This window comes from Seriola dumerili, unplaced genomic scaffold (genome assembly GCF_002260705.1).
Source record: "Seriola dumerili isolate Sdu_G_001 unplaced genomic scaffold, Sdu_1.0 BDQW01000088.1, whole genome shotgun sequence".
In the NCBI taxonomy this organism is placed as follows: domain Eukaryota; kingdom Metazoa; phylum Chordata; class Actinopteri; order Carangiformes; family Carangidae; genus Seriola; species Seriola dumerili.
In genome coordinates, this window is record NW_019174343.1 from 5,548,479 (window position 1) to 5,575,831 (window position 27,353).

The following is a 27,353-nucleotide window of genomic DNA, read 5'->3' on the forward strand; positions in this document are numbered from 1 at the left end:
CACATATTGCTTTTATACAACAGTTCTACGTGCGCCATATTAGTTAGCAACAACAGATTAGGATTTGTTTGCTGGACTCATTTATTTGGCAACACCAACACAAATAGTTCTGCAACTGGACTGGCACTGGACTGTTGCTAAGCAACACATAAACATTTTCCTGACCCGCACAGTGCACACTAGCTTGGTACTTGTTACCTCAGGTGTGCGTTGAAGTATCCAGGCTTCTTCCCTTCATCCTCTTCTGATGGCCAGACATCATTTAATTCAAATGTTATTTCTGGAAATATTTTCATCTTGGCGAAGTTTGTTACAATCTAAGATAGATAACGACCGTTAATTTAATACTAATTAATGGTTAATAGAACACCTGTGAGGTGGAGTGATACATGTAGTTAAAGTCCCAGTGCTGTTACTCTATATCCGAGTGCCTCTTGTCCAGTTTAAATTACTTGGTTGGAACTAACTGTTGAGTAATTAGCTTCATAAAGTAACTTAGAGCTAGACATATAAATTGGGCCGGCTGATACATTGGCTGATATGAGCTTATTGCAGACATATCAATGTACATATCCTCTTAAAAGTACAGAAACAAGAAATTGCACAACAGAAACGCCAAATCTGGTTGGGGATAATTTACAATTTACATTAATCACACACAGTAGTTTGTCCATCAGAGAGCAATGACAGCTGGAATTTTTCAGCTGCACAATGTCCCAACCTGTATGTATCTTTGTTATACATATAAAAAAATTAAAGGACTCATATCATATCTGTTGTCAACATTTTGTGTTTATATTTAAAAAATGACTTGGTTGACATATCATCATCAGATTTTATTTTAGTCTCACAATATCAGTATCTGTTTCAAAAATCCTGTATTGTTCATGCTACTTCAAAGTTACTTAAAATAAAGCTGTGTTTGGACAAGAGAGACTGTCAACAAAAATCTTACTTTAAGGCAGCCACACTGATATTTGTATCATTTCCATATCAAAAATCATAGTTGCTAAATTTCAGACCAAGTTGTTTGTTTGGGTGCATGGCAGCTCTTCAGCCTTGTTCGTATTTTGTGATGATGGTGTAAATGATAACTGTGGAAGTGGTAGTCTGTTAACAGTGTCTGACTATTTCCATGTCATGTTTAATGACAGCAGTAAAGTTTTTGCCATATTAGTCGCTCTCCAACTGATGACTTGTTACTAAATAGCTTAATCTTAACTTAGTGCTGAATTTTACATCTGTCTACTTTGTAAGTGGGAGGATGATAGTGATTACTAATTAGACTGTCCCACCTAGACATAATGTTCCCTAACTGGGGTGATTTTTTTTAATGTATTAAAAAGTAAAAGAAACCTGTTGTCATTTTTGCTATGGTCCCCTGGAACCCTGAAGAGCCCCCACTTTGTAGACCTCCACCTTGGTGTCTGGTTGTTTTTAATAGTTACCATTTATCTATAAGTGTAAAATGTTAAATCAGGTCAATCAGTGTATCAGTGTGTATTACTGTGATCTATATTACTGTGTGGTCTTTGTCAGAAAACCATCTAAAAATAACGTATGCAGTAATCCAAAATGTGCCTAAACTGACAGGCAAGGGTTACAAATAAGAGGATATCAGCTTCCTATTCATCTCGCTGCTGCCACTCTCCAGCTCATATTCACAGCAGAGCTGCTTTGGTCTGCCAGAGAGCAGTTTTCCTTCTGACAAGTGACAATTTCAAAAGAAAACAAAGAAAAAAAAATCTCTAGTCCAATTTCAGGTGACAGTATATGAATTTATAGAGCATGGTTCTGAACTGGGTTGAGAAGCACCTAAATGAATCCACTTTGTGAAATAAGGTTTTCATCAACTCCCTCACGCAAACTCTCATACAACAACCTGGCTTCAAAAGCAAAACAAGAGCTATAGCATATCCTCGCAGGAGGCAGATCAAACATCATATGCAGATGGGTTTTTTTCTGAGCCTCTGCGTGGGGTTCATTAGAGATAGTGTCCTCTGTGATTGTTGGAGATAGTGCACTCTGCTGTGCTCTGGAACAGTTACACATGAATTTAGAAGATAGTGTATTTTCTCCATGCTGCTGCTGATGGGGGGAGGTGAGGTGTGTGTGTGTGTGTGTGTGTGTGGGTCTGGGCAGACCTGCGAGGATGTAAAGACTTCATAAACGGGTTCAAGGTGACGAGAACAGAGAAAGTCTGCACGTACCTTTCATGCTTCCTTGTAACTATTAGAATAGATAGTTCTGTCACAGCACATAAGTAGTTCACTGGGCTGGAAATATTCATTTTCCATAGTCGGGACACTGATATATGGAATGTATTTGAACAGCAAGGGTCCTATTCACACCCACTGGTCTTGTAAAAGCAGGAAGAATGAAAACCGAACTCAATAGGTCAATGATGTAGTTTAAAAGAAATACATTACTTTTTTTTTTTTGCCATGCTCTTAATTTAGAAAGCACATTATTAAAACAAATTATAATATATACAACCAAACTAATTTTTAACTTGCATGAAAATATTTGTATTCTCATGTAAAAGAAAATCAATTCCATTGGTATTTTCAATAAATATGCACTCATCACCAAATCAAGCTTTTTCACCATCTCCATGACCTACTTTGGTTCAGAATGATAATGAACAAATATAAAATGCTTCTGAATAGTTTTAAAATGTTTTTTTATTTTGACAACCCTCCTAAGCTTTCACTTCTGATTAGACTCCCACATTTACACAAAATATGTCACACGCAACAATCAAATTGTCATCTGTTTGATTTATTTATGCAGTTATTCAGTTGTATTTTGCTGCTACCTGTGTTGTTCTGCAAAGCTAGCCTCTGACATAAGTATTGCATGTTACACATAATGGAAATATTACAATTTCTAACGGCTGGAGTCATTGGGTGTTCACAGTCATCTGGTTTAAGGCTATCAGAGGCAGTGTCAGGCTGTGAGTTACAGATTTAACTGCTAGGACAGCACATATATGACTGACTAATCACATGAGTACATCCTTGTGTGGGCTGTCTGAAGGTTTTGGTAGAAAGCTGATATTAGCCTAACATGAATACAGTATACCAGTCAATGTGGTCCTCTCAAACATAGACAAGCAGTGATAAAGGTTTTAAAATGCCCCTCAACAAGCCAATTTTGCTTCTGGTGCTCATCAAATTGGAAAAATGACGGACAAAACATTAGCATGTCTTTCCAGAAACAATGTCCTGGTAACTCGGAGTAATCCACAGACCTCAATGTCATTATTGTTTTAATTGGCACTGCTTTGTAAAACCAGCACAAATAAGAAAACACTTCACAGTGAGGTTTGTGGATTAAGCTGAGAAAGCAGGAGTCTGTTTGGGAAGACTCGTCGCTGTTTATTTCTCAAATGTTTGTTACAAATGTTATTTTGCATTTTTTTGAGCATCAGAAAACCAGTTTGAAAACCCTCACTTTTCTCTTTATAAAGCATCAACATAATGTTTTTTGTCAGGTACAAAAATGGCTAAATTTGTAATGTGTTATCCGTCAAATAAATAGTGTGCCAAATTAAAAAAAAAAAAATACAACATTAGCTTGATATCAGCCTACTGGAAGAGCTAAAATCTATCTTAGCAACAGAAAGCCACGTGAAGAATGTAATATGACATGTACTCTGGAATAATACTGGAAACATAAACGTCTCATGTGTTGTAGGTGACAATGTTTGATATTAGTGAATGATGTGTGCCTCACCTAATACTGCATTCTAAACCTATTCATGAAGTAAATAAAATAAAATCAAATAAAAATTTCCAGTATTTCATTTTTTCAGAAACACCATATGCAAAAACCTAATACTCATCGTTAATGTTAACATTAACATTAACCGTTACATTCTTATTCTGAATAGGGTTTAATTTAACTGTAAAAGACAAAGCCAATTAGCTTTTGTAGTTTTGTGGCAGAAAAAGAACTGAGGCTCCTTAGGCCTGGGACACTAGTCTCTATTCACTGGCTCACAGATTTGGGGTCCACATACATGAGGTCTACAGTTGGAACCTTTACAACTTCATTTCATTTGCAGTGTCTGCTTTTATTTCTTTTGTAAAGCACTTTGTAACATTGTTAAGAAAAGTGCTATGTAAATAAAGTTTGTCATTATTATTATTATTAGTATTGGTATTAGTATTAGCAGGATTAGTTTTGAGATATTGAGCTATATAATAGTACTATCTGCATGGATACCATCATTTTTGTATTTGGTTGAATTCACCCTTCAAAACCTATTAGTGATAATACACATCACTGGTGGATTTCTGGAATGCTTTTGCAGTCTCTCATATACAACTGTATTTTATAGTATGGAGTATTAATATATACATATTTTATTAATCTTAACTTCTCTCGAATTTCCTTCATTTCTTATTTTGTTTGTATTTATTTTATTCAAATGGTTGTTTATCTGTTTAAAATCAAAGCCTGTATCTTATACTGCTGTAATGTGTGAATTTCCCACTGGGAATGAGGTAAAAAAAAAAAAACCTTATTTATCATATGTTTTTATGTTTGACATTGACTTTATCTGCACATAACTGAACTTGCAAAGCAGCCTATTGTAGAGCGTTTATTTAGTTGTTACCTCAGCAGTAATATCTTTCCTGGGGCTCCATAAAACAAAGCCTGCGATGCACTGAATATCACAGATGGGAGATGTATATCGGCGGATACTCTTACTTCAGCGGAAGATGCTTATGAACTGATTCAATCTATACACACACGCGCACACACAAAGGAGCACACACATACACGCACACTTCCCTCAGTAACTAAACTCGAGCAAAGACGTGGAGCTGGCCAATGGCTAACAGCAGACACAAATTTGATCGTGCTGGGCAGTTCCCAGGAGAGATTGTGAGTACGAGTATAAATCATGTAACAAGGAAAAAAAAAAAAGAAAGTGAGTGTCCTCAGCAAACAATCCTCAGGTGAATAACACTCAGTGACAAAAAAAAAGATATATGATCCCTATATGATCCTACTTAATGAATATTCAAATAAATGAATTAAAATTCTATTAAATATTAAATAATGTACAGCACAGAGGAAGCTTTGTTATATAAGCATACGTATTCATACCAGCAGTATAAGCTGGAGGCAGTTATCTTCACATATGAAATATTAAAGAGTCTGACACTTTGAATCATTTATTATAACTAATGTAGATATGATCTGTTTAATTGCTCTATTTGTTAGTCACTCGATAAGTAACACACACACCTTGGCTAAATTATGTGTCACATGACTGATTCTATAAAGCATGAGAAAAAAAACACTACCTGCTGTTTTTCTTCAATAAAATAAAAGCTCCTATAGAGAAATGTGCAGTGCTTGTAACTGTGTAGTAAGTGCGTATCTTTAGTTTGTGCTGTGTATTCGTCTATCGCCTGGTATGTACTGTATGTTTCAGGGAAGTGATTTAATAAGCTGTACAATGCAATATGTGCAGTTTACATTTATGATGTTCACGAGGCTAAAATAAACTGCTGCACCATTCCACAGTTACCTTCCACGGTTGGAAGACGCAAAGGTGGAGTCAGAGATGCAATAGGTAATAGGTAAATAAGAGATGATTGTGTGGTTTATTTGCTTGTTATATACTATCATCCAGCAATGAACAACATATTTTCAAGAACATGGAAAGATGAACTTTTTCTAACTTCTGAAAAATGCCTTCGATGTGCAAGACAAAGGACACCGGTCACTGCAAGAGCACTAGTGCTAGCAAGCTGGGCTACACTGTGTTTACTGCCAGCCCGGCCCTGTTTCACCTGTTGCGAGCACTGCTTACACACAGATTGCAAATGGTGGCAGTGTCATGTCTCACATATGACACAAATGACCTGTCACTCAGAAATTGCAGACAAATTTTCAAGTCTCACATGGCCAAATGTCATCTGTTTCGTGAAAAGGTCAAAAATAATGTTGATGACTGAATCTTAATGTTACAATTCACAGCTTGCATGTTCTTAATTCCAAAAGGCCCGTCATCTCCATTCCAAGCGTTTTCTGATCTGTCCCTACAGACAGGAGAACATCGTTTGTCTGTTCCTTCCCAACATAGATCAGTTTTAAGATTTGACAACGCTATGGTTAAGGTTTGGTTAAGTTTAGGCACCGCAGTGATTTGGTTAGGTGTAGAGAAAGATCCTGGTTTGGTTGCAGTAATGAACGTTTCATGGAAGATTGTGGTGATGGTCTAAAAAAAAAAAAAAGCAAAAACAAAGATGACAGTCAGTTGGAAACAGGAACTGAACATCAGTCTCCTTTGTTAAAATTCAATGTTTTGTTGACTCATCCATCCACCCCGACCTTCACAGACTGCTGCTCCATAAATACATCTCCTGACTTCTTCTTTGCTCCCGTCACAATTCCTACAACTGAGAGTTTTTGTCTCTTTCTTTTGTCATTTTTACCCTGAAATTATTGAAAATTCTGTCTTTTCTTCTTCTCTACTTCATCATTTTTTGAACTCTGCCTTCTTCATTACGGAGACGGTGGAAGCTTTAAAAACAAAATCCAGAAAATTCAGGGACTGTAAAACTCATTCAAACATGAAATTCGTATGTTTGTCAAAGAGGTTTTCAAAGTGTGAATAAACACAGGTTATGTTTGCATGGAAAGTTTCATGCAACGCCGCATTCTGACGTCCGAAATTGTTTCTTTCGTAATATCAGTCTCCACATTTCACACTGAAAGTCGCCGTACATTCACATCACAGAATCAGGTTAATAAAACCTAATTGGAAGAAAAAGACCAGACAAATGTGATCGGTTTTCATTTTGCTAGGAGGATCACTTCATAATTTACTGTTGGCACTGTGTTGTCTGCTTCTAGTCCACAGCTCAATCAGATTGTCATGTTATCAAAAAGTAAATAAATAACAAAGATAACAGCCCATTTTATAATATGTTACATCTTATAAAATGAGATATTATATGTGTCACTGCCACTTTTCCATTGTAGTATGGCACAATGTAGAAAAGTTGACAAAAACACAGTTGCGAAGTGTTTCCATTGAGTGATGTTATTCGAGTAACATGGGTTTTCTCCTCTGGTGATGTCAGTCCAATTAAACATGGCAACGGATTTCCAGCATCTGCCAATTGTTGGGATGTTTACTCCACTGCAATAGCCGTTGTATTTTTTAATCAAAGGCGACGAGAGCATCTGGTGCACTTAATGACAGAAAGGCAAACCCCCTATATCTGGCAGTGGCCATGTATCAGGGATTTTTGGGAGATAATAGTCTGCAATGTTTTTGGATGTCAACTACTCAAGTGTCATGTGACTTAAATGCGGAAAAAGTGTTTCCATTTCACTTTTGTGAAATATTGCTTTGTGGAATAGTCTGAAAAACCACCTCATTTATAGTGTATGTAAGTATCTAAACTATTTGCTTTTTTGAAATGTATTAAGCAGGTTAATGAAAACACTGCTATGTAAAACTTTAAGATAACAAGTTTTTCTGAACCACTGTCTGATAAATGTTAATATTGAAATTTTAACTGATATAATAATTATTTAATATTAGTGACAGAACAGTAAACTGCACAAGGGAAACAGGAATGAAAAAAAAAGAAAAAAGGAAGAGGGACAATAAACAAAGCACATTAGATGAAGGCAGTTTATAAAAGACAAGTTTAAAGCCTGATTTAAGAGAGGATACAGATCTATCCACCCTAATCTCCTCCGACAGCTTCCTGCAAAGTCTGGTGGCCCTGATGTCAAAAATTAAAAATTGGGGTGATACGATCTCGTCTTTCAGGCTGCTGCGTTTTGTACAAACTGCAGGCATGATGGGGGACTTTTGACAGAGGCACAGAAACAGAACGCTGCTGCACTCGTAATAATAAGACCGCGGGTGAACATTTTCATGTTTTCATTTTCACTAAAGGATTTAAAAAAAAAACAAAAAAAAAAAACAGCTTAATTGTTTCATCAGTGTGTTTTTGTTTTTCATAGGAACAGGTCATGGGAAGTTGAACGTCGCATTGTTCTCAGTGTGCATTAACAGCAGTATGGTGGTGAATAATGAATGAAATGAACAATGCATAAAAATGACATTTGAGGGTAGCTCATATTTTACAGGTTGTAAAAACTTTGTTTGTGTGGATTTTATGAATAAATATATCTTATCACAAACTTTAATAGTTAGACTGACAGCAGAGAGAGCATCAGAGTTGCTGCATGTGTTGGTGGGTCTCTCTGAAAGTGTAGAAAATACAGCTTATGCACTAACTTCTATTTCAAATAGAGAAAATCTATTTGTAGTTGCTAAAAAAGGGTCAATGAAAGTGCAAGGGTCCACCGGGGAGCTGTGTCAAGGTTAACACATGAGTCCTGGATTTCTGATTAGAGATGTCATGCATGCTTTTAGCTGAGAAGAAAGCCTTGATGGTGCATTAGTGCCCCATCTATCAAAAAGAATTCACAACAGGTTGTCCTCTACACTTCAGAAATGTTGGGTAACGCTGTGAACAGCACCAGTAATGTCTTATTAGCTGCTGCAGTTTGACCTCAGTCAGAGCGCAAGTTGAAAACTAAAACATTTCTTTTTTCCATCGCCTTCTTGTTTCTTTTAATTTAGGAAAATGACTTAAAATGATTATGTTTGGTGTACAGAAAAAATTCAAACAGAACATTCCTCTATCGAGAACTGGATTTTTAAATTACAATATTGGGACACAGGAATTCAACCTCTTGGTCCCGTTTAAAGGTCCATATTTTACACTTTTCTGGTGTTTTACTTGAAGTATTGATCAACATGAAGATATATTTGTGTTTTTTTAAAAGTTATTTTTAGGGCATTTTTGCCTTTATACTCGTAGTGACAGTGAGAGAGAGTCAGAAAAGTCAGGGAGAGAGGGGATGACATGCAGCAAAGGGCCATGGACTCGAACCTCAGTGCAGTTAGGACTAAGCCTTAATGGTACACGCTCTACCAGGTGAGCCATATTTGCAGTTTTAACTACCAAAAACCATCTCAATGTGGAGCTCTCTGGAGCTCTAGTAACAACAGGTCGGTGAGCCAATCAGAAGAGAGGAGGCTCTAAGCCTCTCTGAACGCTGACTGTTTTCTGAGTGAGCGAATAAAAGTATATCAGATTTCAGGTAAACACTCAGAGAAACCAAATCCTGCAAGGTTTGGATGGTGGGTCCAAGTGGGCAGGGCTTAGGGCATGGCTGAGAGCGGTGATTGCTTTGTTGTGACATCACAAAGTTACAGAAGTCTTAACAGCTCATTTTAAGGCTCAGTTTCTGAATACAGGCTGTGTGCATTTCTCTGTGGACTGAGGCTTTGATACTTTTACAGTATTAATAAAAAACCTAGACCTGCTTTATAATCAAACAACACATGGACATCTACCTTCATACAATATGGGACCTTCATGTTTTGGTATGGGAATTGTTTTTTATTTACATTTCCAGATACACAGTCCTGTATATGTATTTGCTTTCTTGCTGAGAATTAATGTGGTTCAGTCAGAAAACTTTTGCATTATTTATGTGAATTTGACAGACAGGCCTTTTGCGCAGTCCATGTAACAACCCATACACCAACCGTACAGACGATAGTTGTATGCTAACTAGCAACAAGTTTTCACTAACCGTGTGTATGGCAGTATGCATGTGTGTTCAGCTCAGCCTCTGACTGAACTCACAATTCACCAGGAACACACCCCTCACCCCTCTCCTTCCTGTTATTTTCCACCAGTATCTCTCCCTACTTCCTCTTGTCTCTGTAGTTTAGAAGGTAGATTCATAAAGCCCTGGAGTAAGAGTAAGAATTTTTCACTCAAGGTGAAACATTTTCAATTCACACACGTGCCTGTGCCTCATTTCAGCATAGCACAAACTGGGAGCCATGGGAAACGGCTTGTAAGACTCTGTTTTTAAAGTTTTAAAAATCTGCGCATATTTTTATTCTTTTTTGCAAATATTATATTTGCATTTACTTAATTTGCACAGACAGAAATGTAATATAATGAAAATTAAGTTTCACAAGAAGTTACAAGCCTGAGCACATTCTGCATTCACATCATATCATTACAGACAGTAACAGACAGTTGTGTTAGTGATGTGGAGTTTCCAAAATATCTCCCACATGCTGAGCTCCAGAAATGTCAAACCACCGGCGAGACGGTGGCTGACGGTTAGATCTAAATAAACTCCAGCATTAACGAGTACAATCGATATGCTCAGGTGGTGGCTCTCGCTTCATACTTAACCTCAGGATGAGAGCGGTATCAATCGTCTCGGTTCCTCTTGGAAAGAGAGCAAACAAGTGTATTACCCAAAATGTCAAATTGTTCCTTTAAGGTGAGGTTGTGGCAGCTCCCTCGGTTATAAAAGAGCAAAACTTTCCGCAAATGTAATTTTCACTCGAAGCTGAAAACATCCTGGTACATCTTTTTAAATGAAGCAAGAGCATTCACCCTGAGCACAATGCTTACTTACCGCTGCTCTTCCTGTGTAAAATTACTTCCTGTTTCTGGTTGTGTTTCCTTCTCCGAATCCTTTTGTTGTGAGAAAACATATTTCTCACTTTTCATGCACCGGGCACATATTTGCATTTTACGACATTATGCCCATTTCAAACAAAATGTCTAGAAACCAGGCTCTTTCTCACACAAAGCAAAAATATGCTTGTGTCCAAATGTGTGTGTGTGTGTGTGTGTGTGTGTGTGTGTGTGTTTATTTGTGTGTGTGTGTGTGTGTGTGTGTGTGTGCCTGTATAAAATGCTGAGCCTGTCTGGAAAGACAGTCCCTTTAATCTGCTCCACAGCAACTGTCAGGGTGAAGAAATCAAACGGTTTTGAGACAGGACCCAAAAATCACACACACACACACACACACGCACACACACACACACACACACACACACACACACACACACACACACAAAAGCAGCTTGGTGAAAAATGTGCAAGAAAGCGTGAACAGAAGTAAAGGGCGCTTGCTGCTATTATCATGGTAGAATAAGCTGGGGCAATGAGCAGGGAATTAAGATTCCGGATGCGTGGGGGACCAGGAGCGTGGTACAGGGAGAGCGGCGCCACGGCTATCACCCGCTAACAGGGAGGAGTGATTCACCGAGCACACAGGGCGAAAAAAAAAAGTGAGCAAAATAACCTAAAACATGTATATGCACTAAATCACCTCCCTATCAGCGCAACCCTCCACCCACCTAATTTACTTCTTGGAGCCTTTTGCCACACAAACAACAACATCAGCATACTGGCTTTAACAAGTAATGGTTGGGTAAAAAAGAAAAGGAATTCACTTGATGGCTTCTTTCAGTTTTAACATCAAATATTTCAAGTTTTCAAATATCCAACTCTTTTCCAACACCCAGTTCTCCAAGCAGCTGGTTTTATTTTCTCTGAACCAAACAAAGATAGTGTTGCAATTGCATTTAAAACCAAGAATTTGGGCTTGTAGTGTTAATATTATCCAAGTGTGATATGTCACCTGGAACCAGGGCAGCCAAACCTTAAAGGTTAAGGCTGATGATGTTCAGCTCTAAGGTGTTCTGCTCCAAATGAGGATGTAAATTTGTTAAAAAAAAAAAAAATGTCACAAACATCTAGTTTCATTTTCTAAAAAAATTTTGTTTCACTTTCTTAAAAAAATGAAACTAGGCTTTTCTAAATAATTACCTAAAACAGTTTGGCAGTATAGTTTCACAAAAGTTACTCTAACAGGAGGAATTTTTCTCTTCTATAGGGACTATTTTCATTTTGGATTAATACACATTTAGCAGTCTTGTGAATATGAATGGCACCAGATGTTTGTTGGATCGAAATCAAATAAACTACACCCCAGTGTTCATTGCAATGAGGAGACATGACACCCAGTGCAACAGTATGGCTCCCTTTAGTAGCTTTAATAGTTTTTGACAACAATGGAGCTCTGTAACTCAGAGGAATAAGGTAATATCACAGACAATATACCTGTTACCAGTAAGCTATTCATCACTGGTTTCATGGGATTTGCTGACAATGAGAAAAATACACCACATCTTAAACTATATGTTTTAAGTCTTGAGGCAATATTAACCAACTATTTCACCTTAAAATACCAGCTTCGAAATCAGTCTGATGGTACATTGACTTGCAATAGGGAAATGTGGGTTGGGGGGCCGGGTGGTGGGGGTCGTCCCTTATTTTTTCCACATAAAAGGTGGCGACCCTATCCGTATTCTCAGTACGGACATCACGGCAGAGGTGAAGAGACTCACCATACAATCACAGAAGCCGAACACTGACTCAGCATGAGTGGACAGAATGATTGCTGGTTTGTACTGAGATGATGATTTTGTGTTTGGTGCATGAGAGGCTTTGTTTTCTGTACATGAGCTGTTAGCTTCAAGTACCCTTAACCCAGTGGTGTGCCGCTAACTGGGCAAGCAAGGCATGCTAAAAATAGAATGAGGCTGCAGCAGGCTATTGTCTCTGAAAACTAGCTTGACTACCAACCGTTGTATCTATTGTTTCTGTGATTTTCGTGGGCGTGAATGTGTCTTGTTGAGAAAAGGCTGGAGCTTGACAAGCATTTGACATGCGTATTAAGGATAATCCTGGCTCTGACTGGTGATTAGCTATAGCCAGAGTGTGCTTGTCAAGGTGTCCTTGACTCAGCTTTTACCGTTCTGAGATCAGTTATGATATTGCAGCATTATACCAACGTGTGTGGAAACTAAACCTGTGCATTAAGCGTTAAGAGGTTGTAGTAGTGGCCAAGCAAACAAGAGAATTACACTGATTATGCAAAATCTGCTGTAAGTTTGAGACAGAATATTCCTACGGAAGTAGCGCAGCTCCTCTCAGGAATAGCTAAGTATGTAGGTTTGTGTGCGTAGCCAGCGACAGAGAGACAGACAGAGAGAGAGAGCGAGCGAGCGCGCACATGGACTCAGAGTCCAATAGAATTTAATGCACCAGCATCCTGCATTTGCAACTTGTGGCTGCAGAGGCCGCTGTTAATGCTGCTCAGCAAAAGTTATATAGTCTTGCTTTAAACATGGTCATTCGGTAACTATTAGTCATGATGTTCACCATCTCTGGTCGAAATTTGAGAAACAACCGTTACAGCATTCCAGAAAAAGAAGAAATAAAAAGAAAAACAATCAAAAAAAAAAAAAAACAACAAAGAAAAAAAGAAAAACACATTTAAGTGCAAGTAAAGACAGAAAATTACCCCTTGGAAATGCCTGCAGCTATTGGAGCTGATTAGCTTAGTTCGTACAACCGGTCTCCAGACTCAAGGAGCTGCACAGCCAGATATTACAAATAGTCCTTTGATGTTTTTGACTCAAGATGTAAACTGGAAGAAAACTGAAGATTTTTTTTTTTTTTTTTTTTTTTTTTTTTTAAATCTGCATCTTTCTAAACCTGAATCTGCATTTCCCAAACCTCTACAACAGAGGTGGTGAGTGAAAATGTTACCACGGAAATATTAACAATAGTAACAATAGGGAAAAAGTGACAAACACTGGAAATTTCCGTTAATTTCTCAAAGACAATCCTAAAACATTGGAAGTGGTGTTGTTTCAGTTGTTGTGCCGCGCTACTGTATGAGAAATGAAGCAACCCTCCTGTCCTCATTTTGTTGCAGACCCGCAGCATAGTCAGCAAGCAAACAGGCAGGTGACTAATTTAAAAATGTAATTGGATTTTTAGTTTCAACTGGCACACGTGTTATTATCAAGCTTTTTATTGTGCATGAAAAACAAATCAACTTATAACTCCCCAGGCTGGGGTGTAACTAAAGCTGCAATAAACATCACTACAATTCCTTTTCCCCCCCAAGTCTACATGAGGTTTACTCCACTTGCAAATCCATTCTTACACTCTGCAGCATACGGAAGCCAAGTCGAGCTGCATATTGTCCATCATTCTTGTTTCCAATAGTCAGTTTTCAGCCGGCGCTCTAATCCATATCGAGGCCTTATCATTCATTGTAAAGTGAGTTTTGTTCCAAACTGATAAGCAGGAGGGTTAGTATGATAATCCTGTGCTCAAACTTAAAGATCTAAAAAGAAAAAACTAAAAAAAACTAAAATTCTCCAAGATGTTCATTTCCAGCTCGGCTCAAAACACATTAGTGCTATAGAGGTCTGAGTGTATGCTTCCCTGGAAGATTGTTTAAAGCAAATGTTCATTTCCAGTGAATTCTGCAAGGAGGATAAACCAATTTTAGACGACCCTTTTCACGGCTGTGGTTCATGGATGTTCTCAGCGGGTCTGTCGGCACACACGGCTCTCACTGTAGTTTTAAAAATTTAGGAACTCATTCCTCATGTCCTCATTAACCCTGCTTTCGTTAAGTGAGCATGTAAATCTGCATACACTGCTCTTGCTCTTACATCAAAGTTGTCTAAATGTAAGAGTGGAAAGATATTTATATTTAAACAATTGTAGAGAGCTGTATGTATATTTTACCTTGTATGACCTTCTGTAGAACATGTTTAAAAGTTTTGCTCAAGAAAGGGGGGTTGGGGGGGGGGGGGGGGGGGGGGGTCACAGCTGTCTGTACAACAAGTTGAACCAAGTCCAACCTGAACAATAATATAGGTTGTTTTTTTTCAACCTTCTGACATGACCCTTGGGAGCGGCTTTTGAAATAGCATCCCTACAGCGGCCAGCATACCGGACCTTGGTTGTCAAGGTTACTACAATAACGGTAACGACTTGATTAAATTTAGGAAAAGATCGTGATTTGGGTAAAAATAACTACTTCCTCAACATTAGATGATCTCTGTTGTCATGGTTACAGTATAAACTGCTGGTTTCAATTGGGAATCGAACACTGCTTTCCTGTGTCATATTCCTGAGTTTTATTGATCCATCCTTCCACCCCAACCTCCTCCTGACCTGGACTTTGTCTCTCTTTATACTACGTCACTTTTCTCTTTGCTCCTGTCATATTTAGTACGGTCACTAGATGTCGCCTAGCAACAAAATGTAACTATGGGTCATAATAACCTGCTGCACTAACGACCTATGGGCTCATTATTTACATGAGTACAGTCTCTGTCTGTAATAACAGCAGGTCAGAGAGGACTTTTTTTACTCTGTAGCTACAGAGTTGAAAATGATTTTAGAAGATTTTTCTGGTGAATTTTATAGATATGTATGAAATCAAATTACAATGATATAAGTTTTTTATGTTTACACAGTGATCGTTATCAAAATCATAAAGATTTCAAATACCAAGTGCTGTAGTTGATGTGTATTAGTCTCAGAATATGAGACTCAAACCTCAGGAACACATTTATATTTATATTATATTTTACAGAAAGTGAAATGAAATAACAGCTCAGTGCAGTTTTTGCACTGAGTTAGAGAAAGAGAAGTCAGGATACGACTTCATGACCTTGGCTCTCTCTCCTTGTTATGCACATTAATTGTAGGAAAAAAAGGATTTCAATAACAATGGGGCTGGTCGTTAGAAAACATTGTCATTGAAATTACTCCAGGGGTTTCGCAGAATTTCAGCGTCAACAGTCTTCCAGGTGAAATCCAAGGTTAGTAGCAAGACACCATTTTGTGGGACTTAATAACGTTTCTGATTCACTTTGGGTTAGACACAAAACACGGTCAGGGTCTTTTGATACTTAACATGATAATGATCAGCGGATTGTGTTGCCACGGTGTAAGCTGCTGATGTCTCAGTCACAGGAAACAAATTCAGCCAGCTAGCTCATCCTGTTATATTATAAAGAGCTTATTTAGGTGGTGACATATTGCTCAATGTTTATTGGGAAATACCAGTGGAGGTACACTACCTTACTTTGAATGTAATCCAGAAAGGTTTGTATCTATATGTATAAACAGGCTGTTAATTTGTGTCCGCCTGTGCTTGTACCCTTGGTGCATTTCTGCCTTACAGAAATGACCTCCACAGTGTTTCATCACCAGAATTCAGCTACAGACCAAAGTGTGCTGGTCAATTATCACCAGCTGTCTGCTGTGAGATCATGTGGCGCTGTTAGACCCACAATAAGATGAGCAGCAACATGCAGAGGCGAAACACTGAGGGTGACGCTCTATAGCTCAAAGTTCCCTTGAACCAATCTGATAATCTAATGTGCATCAGAGGGCACGGGGTTCACAAGAGGCTTAATGTGCGTTGAGTAATGAGAAGCAGTGTTTCACTAGAACACAGACTTCAATAAAGCCTTTTCTTCATCTTGATTCGTATAATGCCTGTTGATTAAACACTCTGAGTGATTCTACTGATGCTCTCTGGTGACCCCACCTATTTGTAAAGGAGACAAATTAAAGTCTTCCATCAAAATGTGATCAATGCCACACAGCCTCTGGCTGAAACGGCCACCGTGATAATAATGAAGCTATAACTCAACTTTACTGCACGGTGAATGAATGATAGACATTTGAAAGAAGCCAGAAAAAGATTTCCAGTTAACTGATTTATTCACTCAGTGATCGATTGATTCCTTCAATCACTCGTTCACTCGCTCATTCATCCATACTCTCTTTCATTCACTCATTTATTGATTTCTTAGTGTAACTAAAATGCTTGACCAATTCTGACGGATTAATTAGTCCGAATGAATCCAGGTAAATGTTCTACCTGACATGAGATGATAAGGAGCCTTCTGAAACATATCTCACATTGGATTCAGTGTTTTCATGTATAGCACTTTTTTTTTCAAATCTAATTTCTCTATAAAATAATTACCTACTGAGATCAGAATTAAAGGTGCCCTGGGGAGGTCTTTTTTTTTTTTCAAACAAATAAAGTGATGTTTACATTTGCTTACACTCATAAAAACATTGCTCTACGGCACTACAAGTGGTTGTAACGCCATATATTGTATATTAATTTATCATACATATAATTATTGATTTTACCCTACTTACATGTAAAGCGGGGGTTTAGCAAAGTAATACAATGTTTTTATGCTAGGATTCTTTTCTGGGGCTGGGGTCTTAAGTTGGGTTGGTGAAGAAGTGAGCCAAGTCCTTGAACACGCATGCTTACACTCTGGGCACCTGGGCGGTGTGCGCATGTAGAACGCTGGTGGTTGGGGTGAATATCAATAGGTACTTAAAGTCTAACTTATTGTTAACTAGTTAAATCTACCTTCCTCTTCCTCTTCTCTTTCTCTCTCTCCCTCTCGTCTCAGCTGCATTTACGATACATCTTCACTTCCTGTATCTGTCATTTCAAATTAAAAGCCCTCTGCAACATTGTGCAATTACAACTTCATGACACTGCAGAGGTGCTGATCATTTTCTATATTGTGGAAACGCTGCAATAGATTTATGGCAGTTTTCCACTCCTGATAGAATCTTATTTGTGACCTGTGCAACTCAGTTGAACTGAACATCTTCATCCCCAACTTTGATGCGGTAAATTCTTCTCATTCACATTCAGGATGATATCGATAACCTTTTCTGAGTGCCAGATAGGCGAAGCTCAAATGGAATATTGCCTGCGATTAAAAGTCTTTAGCAGGCTCGTTGAATGGATGCTACATTCTTATTATTTTATATCAATGGGAAAAAATATGTTTGCTCATGGCTAATCAATTTGAGGTTGCTCCTTTATAAACTACGGCTTTCAAACTGTCACCTGCCCCAAATACATATGAATAAGGACTCAGACTTCACAAAGGCAGCTTTGGCATGCATCAAAAGTTCTTAATAAGATACTTTACCTGCAAGGCACCCCATAAGTGACTGCAGCACCAGCAGTTTCCATAGCAACATCATCTTCAATTTTGTAGGGTCAAAGTAGTCTCACATTCAATCACAAATGTATGGAATCCGATTTGCACCTGCCTGGCTTCCCAATCTGTGGAAAAAGAAACAGGGGAGATGAGTACGGAGGTAAGGTTGTCATTAGCAGCACCTTTTGAAAATGAGTCTCTTTTTTTCCCGCTCAGCATGCTCATTTCACAAGGTGTGGAGCAAAAAAAGACAGCAGGACCGTGGAGCACTGTGATAGTAATTGCATTTGTGTCTGTGTTCATAGCTGCCAGCTATAACTAAACTTAAACCTGTAAATTCATGATATATTTGAGCAACTGCCATTTACAGGATTCACAATATGTTTAAACAAATCCATAGTGCAAGATACTCCTGTTCCTAAAAGTTACACCACACAAAGAAAAAAAAAAAACCAAAAGATTTCAGTTCCCAGGCACATGAACACAAAATATCTCATGTATATTCATTTCCATATTCCCAGCAACTCCAGGGACAGTCAATACAAAAAGCAAAGCCACTCCTATACGTTCTAGTAGCATTGTACTTGCTTGAAGCTTCATAGCTTTTATGCTCACAAAGGTGCAAAGCCAAAAGATGAAAAACTTCGAAACATCTAGAAGAATTTCAACAACAGTCGTGTGCTTTTCCCTCTTAGACATTATCTCCCTGGAGTGAGAATTAAAACTCGAAAGTTTGTTGAGTGTCAGGAAGGCAGGACTTCTCAGCATGTTAAACCTCTGCGACAGGAGAGAAGCTGAAAGTACGAATAAGGCTGAGATGAAAAAAAAAACAAAAAACGCAGTGTTAAAAGTCTGTCAATACTCATGAAGAGGCTTTATAATATTTGTTGCCAAAAAGGAAACCCAAACATTAAGAAATTGTTTTTGTTGGGGATGTTCTACTCACTGATACATGACAGTTTTTGACACATTCATTATCTTAATACAGTACATGCTGTACTGAGTACAGAAGAGGATTTACAGCAAGTCATCTCACTTGTCAGTGGTCCGCTTTAAAAACAGATTAAATTACACAAAAAAAAACCCCACAGCACTTTGTGTTTATGATTTGAACCTTTCATTTGCTTTTCCGCCCCCTTATTTACAGATTCTTGGCACAGTGACTACGTGTCTTATAGGCATAACATACTGTATATTGTTATTGTTTGGACATGTTAGGTGACTCAGAAATATCTTTTGGCACATGAAGTCTATTCTAAATGTTCTAGAAAACATTTTATGGCAAAAAAATTGTACTCAAATTGAAATTGGTTTTGTGTGTATGTCAAAAAGTTTTGTATCACAGTAAATTTCTGCTTATGAATGGATAGATAAGTGTGTTGATGAGATATTACTACTGCCCAAAATACACTGACAGTGATTCTTTAGATTTTATTCACTCTTATTTTTGGCTCATTTCCTTTTGTGATGAATAAGGACAGATGTGACAGAGGGAAGATTTTATGATGAGCATTTGTATGATGAACTAGAGAGGAAAACTTGTGAGCAAATTTTTGTTTGGATCTTCAGTAGCCTACAATAGAATAGTATGCACAGGGTCAGGCAGCAGTGCCTGTATGATGAACATTTGTATGATGAACTAGGATAGTTCAGCCTAGGATAGAACGATGTCTAGGCCCAATATGATTAGCAGATGCAATTAAACATTTTTTTAAAATTATTTTTCATTTTTATATATTTTTTTACTACTTTGTATTTTTTTCAATGTCTGTGAGTTTGGGATCTTTTTGAATGGTGTAATCACACAGCCTAGTTAAAAGACCTGCCTCATCCCATCCCCCTGACGGTACCCACAGAGAGCTAGCTCATTTACAGTGAGAAACTGAATGACCTCGCCTATCCTTTTAACATAGTTCCTGTTCTTTTCTGTCTGGGTTTGACCCAGTAGCTGTCTCTGACCGACGCTGGTATAAACGCTGGTATAGACGCTGGTATAGACGCTAGCGTGGAGCTGGCTAGCTAGCTGGCTAATCACTAAACCAATAGCCACCAAGTGAGCTGGTAACTTAAAAGAAACAGCTTGCAGCTGTTTTTCAGCTTGCAAAATATGCAAACTCAACTGTGAAACTATACAAAACTACTAATACAACTTATAAGAACCAGAGAAAAGAATGAACAAGAATCAAAGGTATTCACAGTTTTAATTGGACTGCTGAGAGCAGCTAGCTACAAACAGGTCTTGCAATTAACTTAACTGTGTCTGTACCGCATGTGTGCAGAAGCGTTGTGGTTTGGCGATAATGTATAGGAAGAGCACTGACTAAGCACACCCACACCTTCAATATGAAAGCAGTGCATTTTTCGATGACCAATGACAAAATTACAGAAAAATATGAACGCTCAAAGAAATAGCTATAATGGTGATTCTTTCTGAGTTTTCGTTGGATGGGCAGATGATTCCTCTGGGTGGGCAATGCCCACCCCAGCCCACCCATAGACATGCCCCTGAATAAGGATATGAGTTTTGGCACTGCATCATTCAATACATGTCTTGTTAATGTACTGTTGTGGTCCTCACAGCTAAAGTGAATTTGTGACATGGAAAGTTTTTTTCTTCTTCTTTCAATTAGATTAAAATCCGATTGTGAGGCCAGATCGAAGGTTATAAAAATTATGGTTTGTATCATTTCTTAACAAATGTATGGATTTTTATCCTCAGCTGGTGTCAGAAATGGCTTTGGATGATTTTTTCAGTATTTTGCCTTAGTGGTTAGTAGTGATGTAAGAAACAGTCAGGAAACATGGGGATAGAAGGGTATGAAATGCAACAAAGGTCTCTGATTGATCAGGGACGTTGAGGTTAGAGCTTTGCCTCTAACCACAGGGCTACTGAGGACCTCATCATAGGATTGACAGAACAAAAACAGCCTTGCGTTAAAACAATGCAAGGGGCCGCATTGGTTGCTTGTGGTAGCAGTGAGACATGAAATTATATCCAGGAAGTGGAGTTTGAGAAGCAGATGAGTGAATCTGAAGGCACAGTTTGTAATACTCAGAGACAGGATTTTATCACTGTCGCAACCTCTTTATCTTTTGTCAAGATGATGACAAGATAACAGTAGAAATACTCCCTTCAGGAATGTATGCTTGGTCATATGTAATTGGCCACTGCATCATCTAGCCGGATGACATCTTGTTGTTGTTGCTGCAAAAGCTGAGTTAAGCTTGAACCTGGACTGGCTCCATTCAAATGTATAAAAAGTCTGCATTGTTTCATGTAGGACTAAAGTCAGACTGAATGCAACTGTAGGAATGAGTTGCATTTTTTTAATATTAAGAACAAAAAGAGCCATTTGGGTGCTGCAGGGCTTAGCTTGTTGTCACATGCAGTTGCATTTTTAAATATTGTCTTTGAATAACTAGGATTGCAAGCTTGTACTTCTTAAATTGTTATTTTTCTATGTTTTATAACCCATTACAGAGACCAACTAATATGCATTATTGCCCTCTGCAGCCGCCAGAAATGTGTATGCTGCATGTGGTCCTCATCATATACATGAGCATCCTTGTAAAGATGCAATAGGTAACATGGAATACAAACAATACAGGAACCCCTTTTTCAAAACACTGCTACATTACAGTGCCATTTGTTGTCAAACACCACGCTGGGTACATTTCATTCTCCATTCCCAGGCTGAACGTTAAAACGCTTTCTAAGTTTGGAACCAATTTGAGAGGTATTTGGTTTAAAGGTGTTGTTGAGTCAAGGATGTAAATAGGGCGCAGTGAAGGAGGCAGATTTATCCAGTTTGCCAGCAACTTTGAGGGAAGAATACAAAATAAGTTGGAGGAAATGTCAGTGACTGCCTCTGGATAAGCTGTACTGATGTAAGAATTCAAGCAATACAACCAGTTAAGAAGTGAAATCTACCTTTTGCAGAACTCCTCCAGGAAACAAGCAGAATTAATCTAATGTCTCCTGGGTGAAAATATATTTAGAGTTGAGGTGTGTTCGACACAAACCTCTCCAAAATTACAACTATTTGTGTAATTTTACCATCACAAAGGAGCACAGAAGAACTCTCTGTGATACCACCCCGCTGTGATTCGGCAGACGGCACAAAGTTTTAAACACAGCGAGCAAGAGTGAGACAAAACCACTGAAAAACACATATAAAAAGGCTCCTGAAACTATTTGAATAGGCCAGGTTCTTATTAATCTCAGATTCTCTACCTTCCAGATCTGTCTCCTGTCTCCACCTACAGAAAAGAGGCCTTTCATCTTCATACATCATATAGAAGGTTGTCAGAGTCTGTCTTGGATACATCAACGGAGCAAGGCTGTGCCTAACTTTTAGAGAGCTGTTTTATGCATATTAAAGTGTGTCTTATGAAAGCACCAAACCCTGTGCCTATTAAGCTAATGCCTGGTTTGTCTGTGTTAGTTTCCTTATAACATTTTACATCAGTGATAATTTGATAGAGTGTACTGTCCAGAACGTTTAGTATGATGCACAGGAGGGTGACAGGTATAACAGCAGAGCTCTGTTTTGGGGACACACCAAACCATTTTACCCTCCAAGAAGACACAATTTAATTCCACTCTTAACAGCGGGGGTGATAATCTGCACAGTGATCTGCCATATTGCTAAATTCACCACATTTCACAATTTCAAATGCATACACTGGGAATAACATGGACATGATTATGCATGAAAACCAGAAGAGACAGAATGCAACTTGTGATTATATTAACATCACTTTGGTTCCAAGTCTCTGTAGATCCTGTTTCCTAATTAATTACTGACAAGTTAAAGCTGCACTAATCAATATCTTTACATTAACGGGAGAAATCATGACATGTAATGTCAAAACTGTTACTCATAGTAACAAACCCACAGAGAATCATCACCTGACTACAGTTCCCCTCAGCTCTACAGACCGCTTCATTGTCTTTCAGCTCATTGTTTGGGTTTTATGACTCTCAACTTTACAGTTTTCAGCAAGAAAGGTTTTTATCAACCCACTGGATACTACATGCCCAGTACCAAACAGCAGCCACACACAGTTAGCATCTAGCTGGCGAAGAGTCAGATATTTTTAAGGAAGTGTTAAAGACCAACACAGAGCTAAAAGGACATTATTGGACTTCAATAAATCAGATGGCCCCACAGTGGCAATAAATCACTAAATGCAGGTTTAAATATCAACAATCCACAGCCAACAAACAGACTTTGGTTCCCATCTTGTCCCCTGCCTACAGTTAATGTTGGTTTCTTTTAATCTTTCTCTTATATTAACCCAGTCATTTTAGTTGTTATTTAACAAAACCTTAACTACAGAAGTGGCATGATAAGCTCATATTCATCCTTTTGGACCCATCCCTGCTAAGTCCACGCTAGTTGGCCCCTTGTTCTGAGTTTGTCCACTCATTTACATGTTTTGTTTCAATTTCAGATACTTCCACTTGTTGTATGTATCGTTTGTAGTAGAGGGTCTGCTCTTTATTTACTACGTAACTATCTATATCACAGAACCTTCCCTGTTGTTGGAAATTTCCAATCTTCAGTTTCCCATTTGACTCATGGAGTTCCTCAAGGGTCTGGATTATTAGCAAACATAATGTACAGTATCATTGTTATGCTGATGACACATATCCCGTTACAGTACACTAATCCTAACCCTAGCCCAGTTTACCACATGCCTCACTGATTTAAATTGCTAGATGTCCATAAAAACATCCTCACACTAAATGATGACAAAACACAAATTGATGTGTTCGTCACACCCAGTTTTTTCAGTCATATAGTCAGCAATCTGGTTGTGTAAGTATAAGTATGTAAAATGTAAATATGGATGTACGCACATTGAGACACAGCAGTTGATCTGTATCCTTGTGCTATGGTGGTGCTTCATCAGCTGTTACTCATAGAACTGTAGTTACTCTTGGTTACTATTTTCCTCCACTTTGTTAAGGTCTGTTTTTATAGTATCAAAGTCTTGCTTTGGTCCCTCCACTCTTTTCAACTCGACCTGATAAAGCACCCCAGCAGCTAAAGATAACACTACTGAGCGCCTCACAAACTTGCTCTTGCCTATTGCTGCTGTAATCTATTTAGTTACTTGATGCCAGGAAAATGGAGGTTGATAAATGTTCTGGCTACACAGAGCGTATCCAGCTGTGCCTTGTTAACAAAGGTTCTTTCCAGGCTTACAGGGTTTACCAGTGCTTGTAATGTTACAACTACGACACACATTATGACACATTCCTCTCACTCATTTGCAAGGACGAGTTTTCAAAACACTTAACAAGGAAAAGCAAAGATGACAAAAGGAAAATAAAAACAAGGTTGACATTCTGTAATTGTGGTGATACTTTGACTCACAAATAATTGAATTCATACTGCTGTTAGTGCACAGAGTACAATGATTAAAAAATTGCAAATAGGAAAAGGATGAGTGGTTATCATAATGCATTCCCTCTCAGTGCCACTATATTAAAATTAGAACAGTACTACTACTGCTGCCGGTGCTACCACTATTCCTGCAGGTACCTCTAATAATACTGCTACCACTTTTACTACTACTGCTACTACTATTACAACTATAATTCGCAGATATCATTCACTTTTTATAAAGCTGATTTCCTGCAATAATTCCCTAGTTTGCAGTCAGACTCAGTACCACTCAAGCATTAGACATTATAGATGTAATAAACTGCGGCTACATTTGCTAAAGGGAAATGACTGATGATGCTATGGGGCCTAAGGGGAGGAGATAATCAATGTATTCAGTCAGTAACAAATTACCAGAAAATTTAAAGATTGATAGGTTTTCACCCATCATACAGTTCAACAGCTTAATTACATTTCTCATGTGTAAAATGAGCACAATAACCATAAGTGTACACATTGGACCTTTTTGTTGCGAGAGTCTCCTGTATTCTGCCAAATGCTACTGTGGCCCTGAATAGGAATATCAAGGAAAGGAAAAAGTTCACTACATTAGCAAGTATAAGGTTTTGAGCAACGGGGGTATAAGCTTATTACGAAAGGACTTATTTTTTACTTTTATCTTGCACATACTATAGATAAAAGGATTAAGTGTGTCTAAAAAAGTCAACATGACGATCATTTACAGCTGCTGAAAGAGGGGCACGACCACTTAAATCACCTCTTTTATTCCCCTTAAAGTCTGCGCACTGTTTGCCACCCCCCAAATTTGGTGATGCAGGGGAACAGTCCAGAATCGATCTATTAAAAAAGCTGGCTCCAAGAAGAAACTGATGTCTTTGTGCAGGAGGTACAGAATCACACCTTGAATTAAATTAGCTCGGGAGGAGATAACACGTCTGGTTAATGTACTGTGCTGGTCCTCAGAGATCTATCGTCCAGTGTTCAATGATATCAGGGCGGAGAGCCAAACAGAACCAGCGGTGATCGAAGGGACAGTTTGAATTCAAGAGAGGTGTATCTACCACTCAGTTTCTAAAATCTATGCGGCCACTTTACTGACTCATCTGTTCTGGCATGTACTGACTGCTTTATGTAGGATGACAATCACACCACAGCTACATAGTTTGACCCCATGAAAAATTGAAGTTATTTCAAGTCAAATGGGTCAGCATTCAAGAGAGCGGACGCTTTTGAATGAAATCTGTTTATGCTCACATGCTGTGCAAATAGCTTGACCTGTTCTGACAACATTGGCAAGGCGAGTGCAGCAATTCCCCACCAGTCAAGATCATACAAACAGAATTCAAATTCTTGAAACTGATATTTCTACAAACAAATGTTGCTGTATTTGAGAAGAACATGGAATTGCAATACAGATAAAGATCTAGGTGACATCTTAAGGGCTGCAGCTATTATTTTCATGATAAATTGTATATTCATGGTGAATAATCTGCCAACTAATCCTACAACTACTTGTGGATCAATCATTTAGCGTACAAAATTATTCAGACAATGACAAATTCACATCAATTATCAGTATCAAATAACGTATTTTGTCTGGCAATGAAACAGAAAGGTATTCATTTAACAATGGTACAAAATGAAGGAAAGTAAACAAATGATCAATTATCAGAATAGCCATTGATTATTATATGTTGATCAATAAATCTAGTATTCTATTTTTTCTATTGATCATTTCAGCTAGAGAAATCTGTTTTCATTTTCCTTTAAAAAGAATAAGTAATAGAGTGGTAGAGCTGCTATCTTATTTAATTAGAAATATTTTAGTTGTTGCAGCTCAGATCTCTGAAGACACTGGGCTGCATGTGATGTGTGATGAATTCGTGTTGATAAAGATTACAGTATCTCTAAAGTTAAACAACATTAGAGAAGTTCCACCAAGACCCAACATACATTTGGTCTCCAGAAAAGAAAACTCTTTAGAAATGAGTGCCAGTCAATACAAAGCCTATGGTCTCTGTATGGAGTGGAGCCTTGAGACAGATGATGTGGATCCTTTTTCTACAATTCTGCTCAGTGTAGAGTCAGTAAACCCATCCAACCTTCAAGCTTACATTAAGTTTTTGTAAATAGCCTATATAAGTAAATAGTGTAAGTCATGTCATTGACTTCATTGTCATGTTTCCATTTTACACAGAAAACTGGTGAGTTTCACATTAAGTTTCACATTTCGCTCCTTGACATAAATTACACCTTGTTTGGTTGCCACTGTGCAAATAAAGATTCAGAACATACACACTGAAAGACTCATTTATCAAATAGCAGATGCAGAAATTGCACTGACTTGGTCTGCAAGGATTTTTAAAAGCAGGTCATCAACCAAGCTGAGTAGAGCAATAAACAGGAAATACAGTGGTTTATATTCAGAGATATGATGTTAGCTGCTTTCTAGCATTGATGTTTGCAAACATTCGTTTTCTGCTTCCACCAAATTGCTAAATATTCAAAAGTTCACCTACAGGCTATCCATCTCAATATTCACCTCAACTGATGAGGTGATGAGGTGAGTTTCACACCAAAAATTTGCTCTGTGACACACATGATATCTAACAATGTTAGCAACATGCAGCTGTCCTTCGTGGTTCTCATCACCTTTTGCTATTAACACCATTTATTTGGTTGAAATAATGTAGTTCAGGTAAGAAAGGATGACTAAGCTTGTCTCTTGTAACATTTTAGTGTCCAAAGCATAACAGTGGTGCCAGTAACAACCTCACATCAATGCAAATACATCCACACTCATGGGGATACAATTATCACATTAGCCAATTTCTGTGTTTTAGTTTGAGTTTTTTTCTTTAAATGTGCTATATGTAAATCTACTCTGCCACCAAAAATGGTTTCTTAAGCTGGTTGTGGTTGCCAAGAGCTTAAGCCATTGTCGTATTTACATGACAAGGGGTAATAAAAAGCCCTCTGAGCAGCGCTACATCTTTAGGGAAGCCTGGACACAACAGTGACTCGCTGGGCTTGGGGCTAGCTAGTTAGCATGCTAACTTAAGTAGAACAGAAGACGTGATAGAAATAGAAGGAAATCGAGAGTTATAACATTGGCTGGTGACAGTTCTTGGTAATTAAAGGAATGAAGTTTAATGCTGAACTTGCAATGGTTCTTCTAGACTGTTGAGTGA

General features: G+C 38.1%; 1 protein-coding gene across 2 annotated transcripts in view; it reads right to left on the reverse strand.

Moving 5' to 3' along the window:
* Positions 1–27,353, reverse strand: part of LOC111221724 (contactin-4-like) — a 159,931-nt gene that overhangs the window by 123,084 nt on the left and 9,494 nt on the right. For both annotated transcript variants that reach the window (XM_022745247.1, XM_022745246.1), the window contains exon 2: positions 17,735–17,871. In XM_022745247.1, coding sequence (XP_022600968.1) covers positions 17,735–17,789 — 55 coding nt within the window. In that variant the 5' untranslated portion in view covers positions 17,790–17,871. The remainder of the gene's footprint in view (positions 1–17,734; positions 17,872–27,353) is intronic.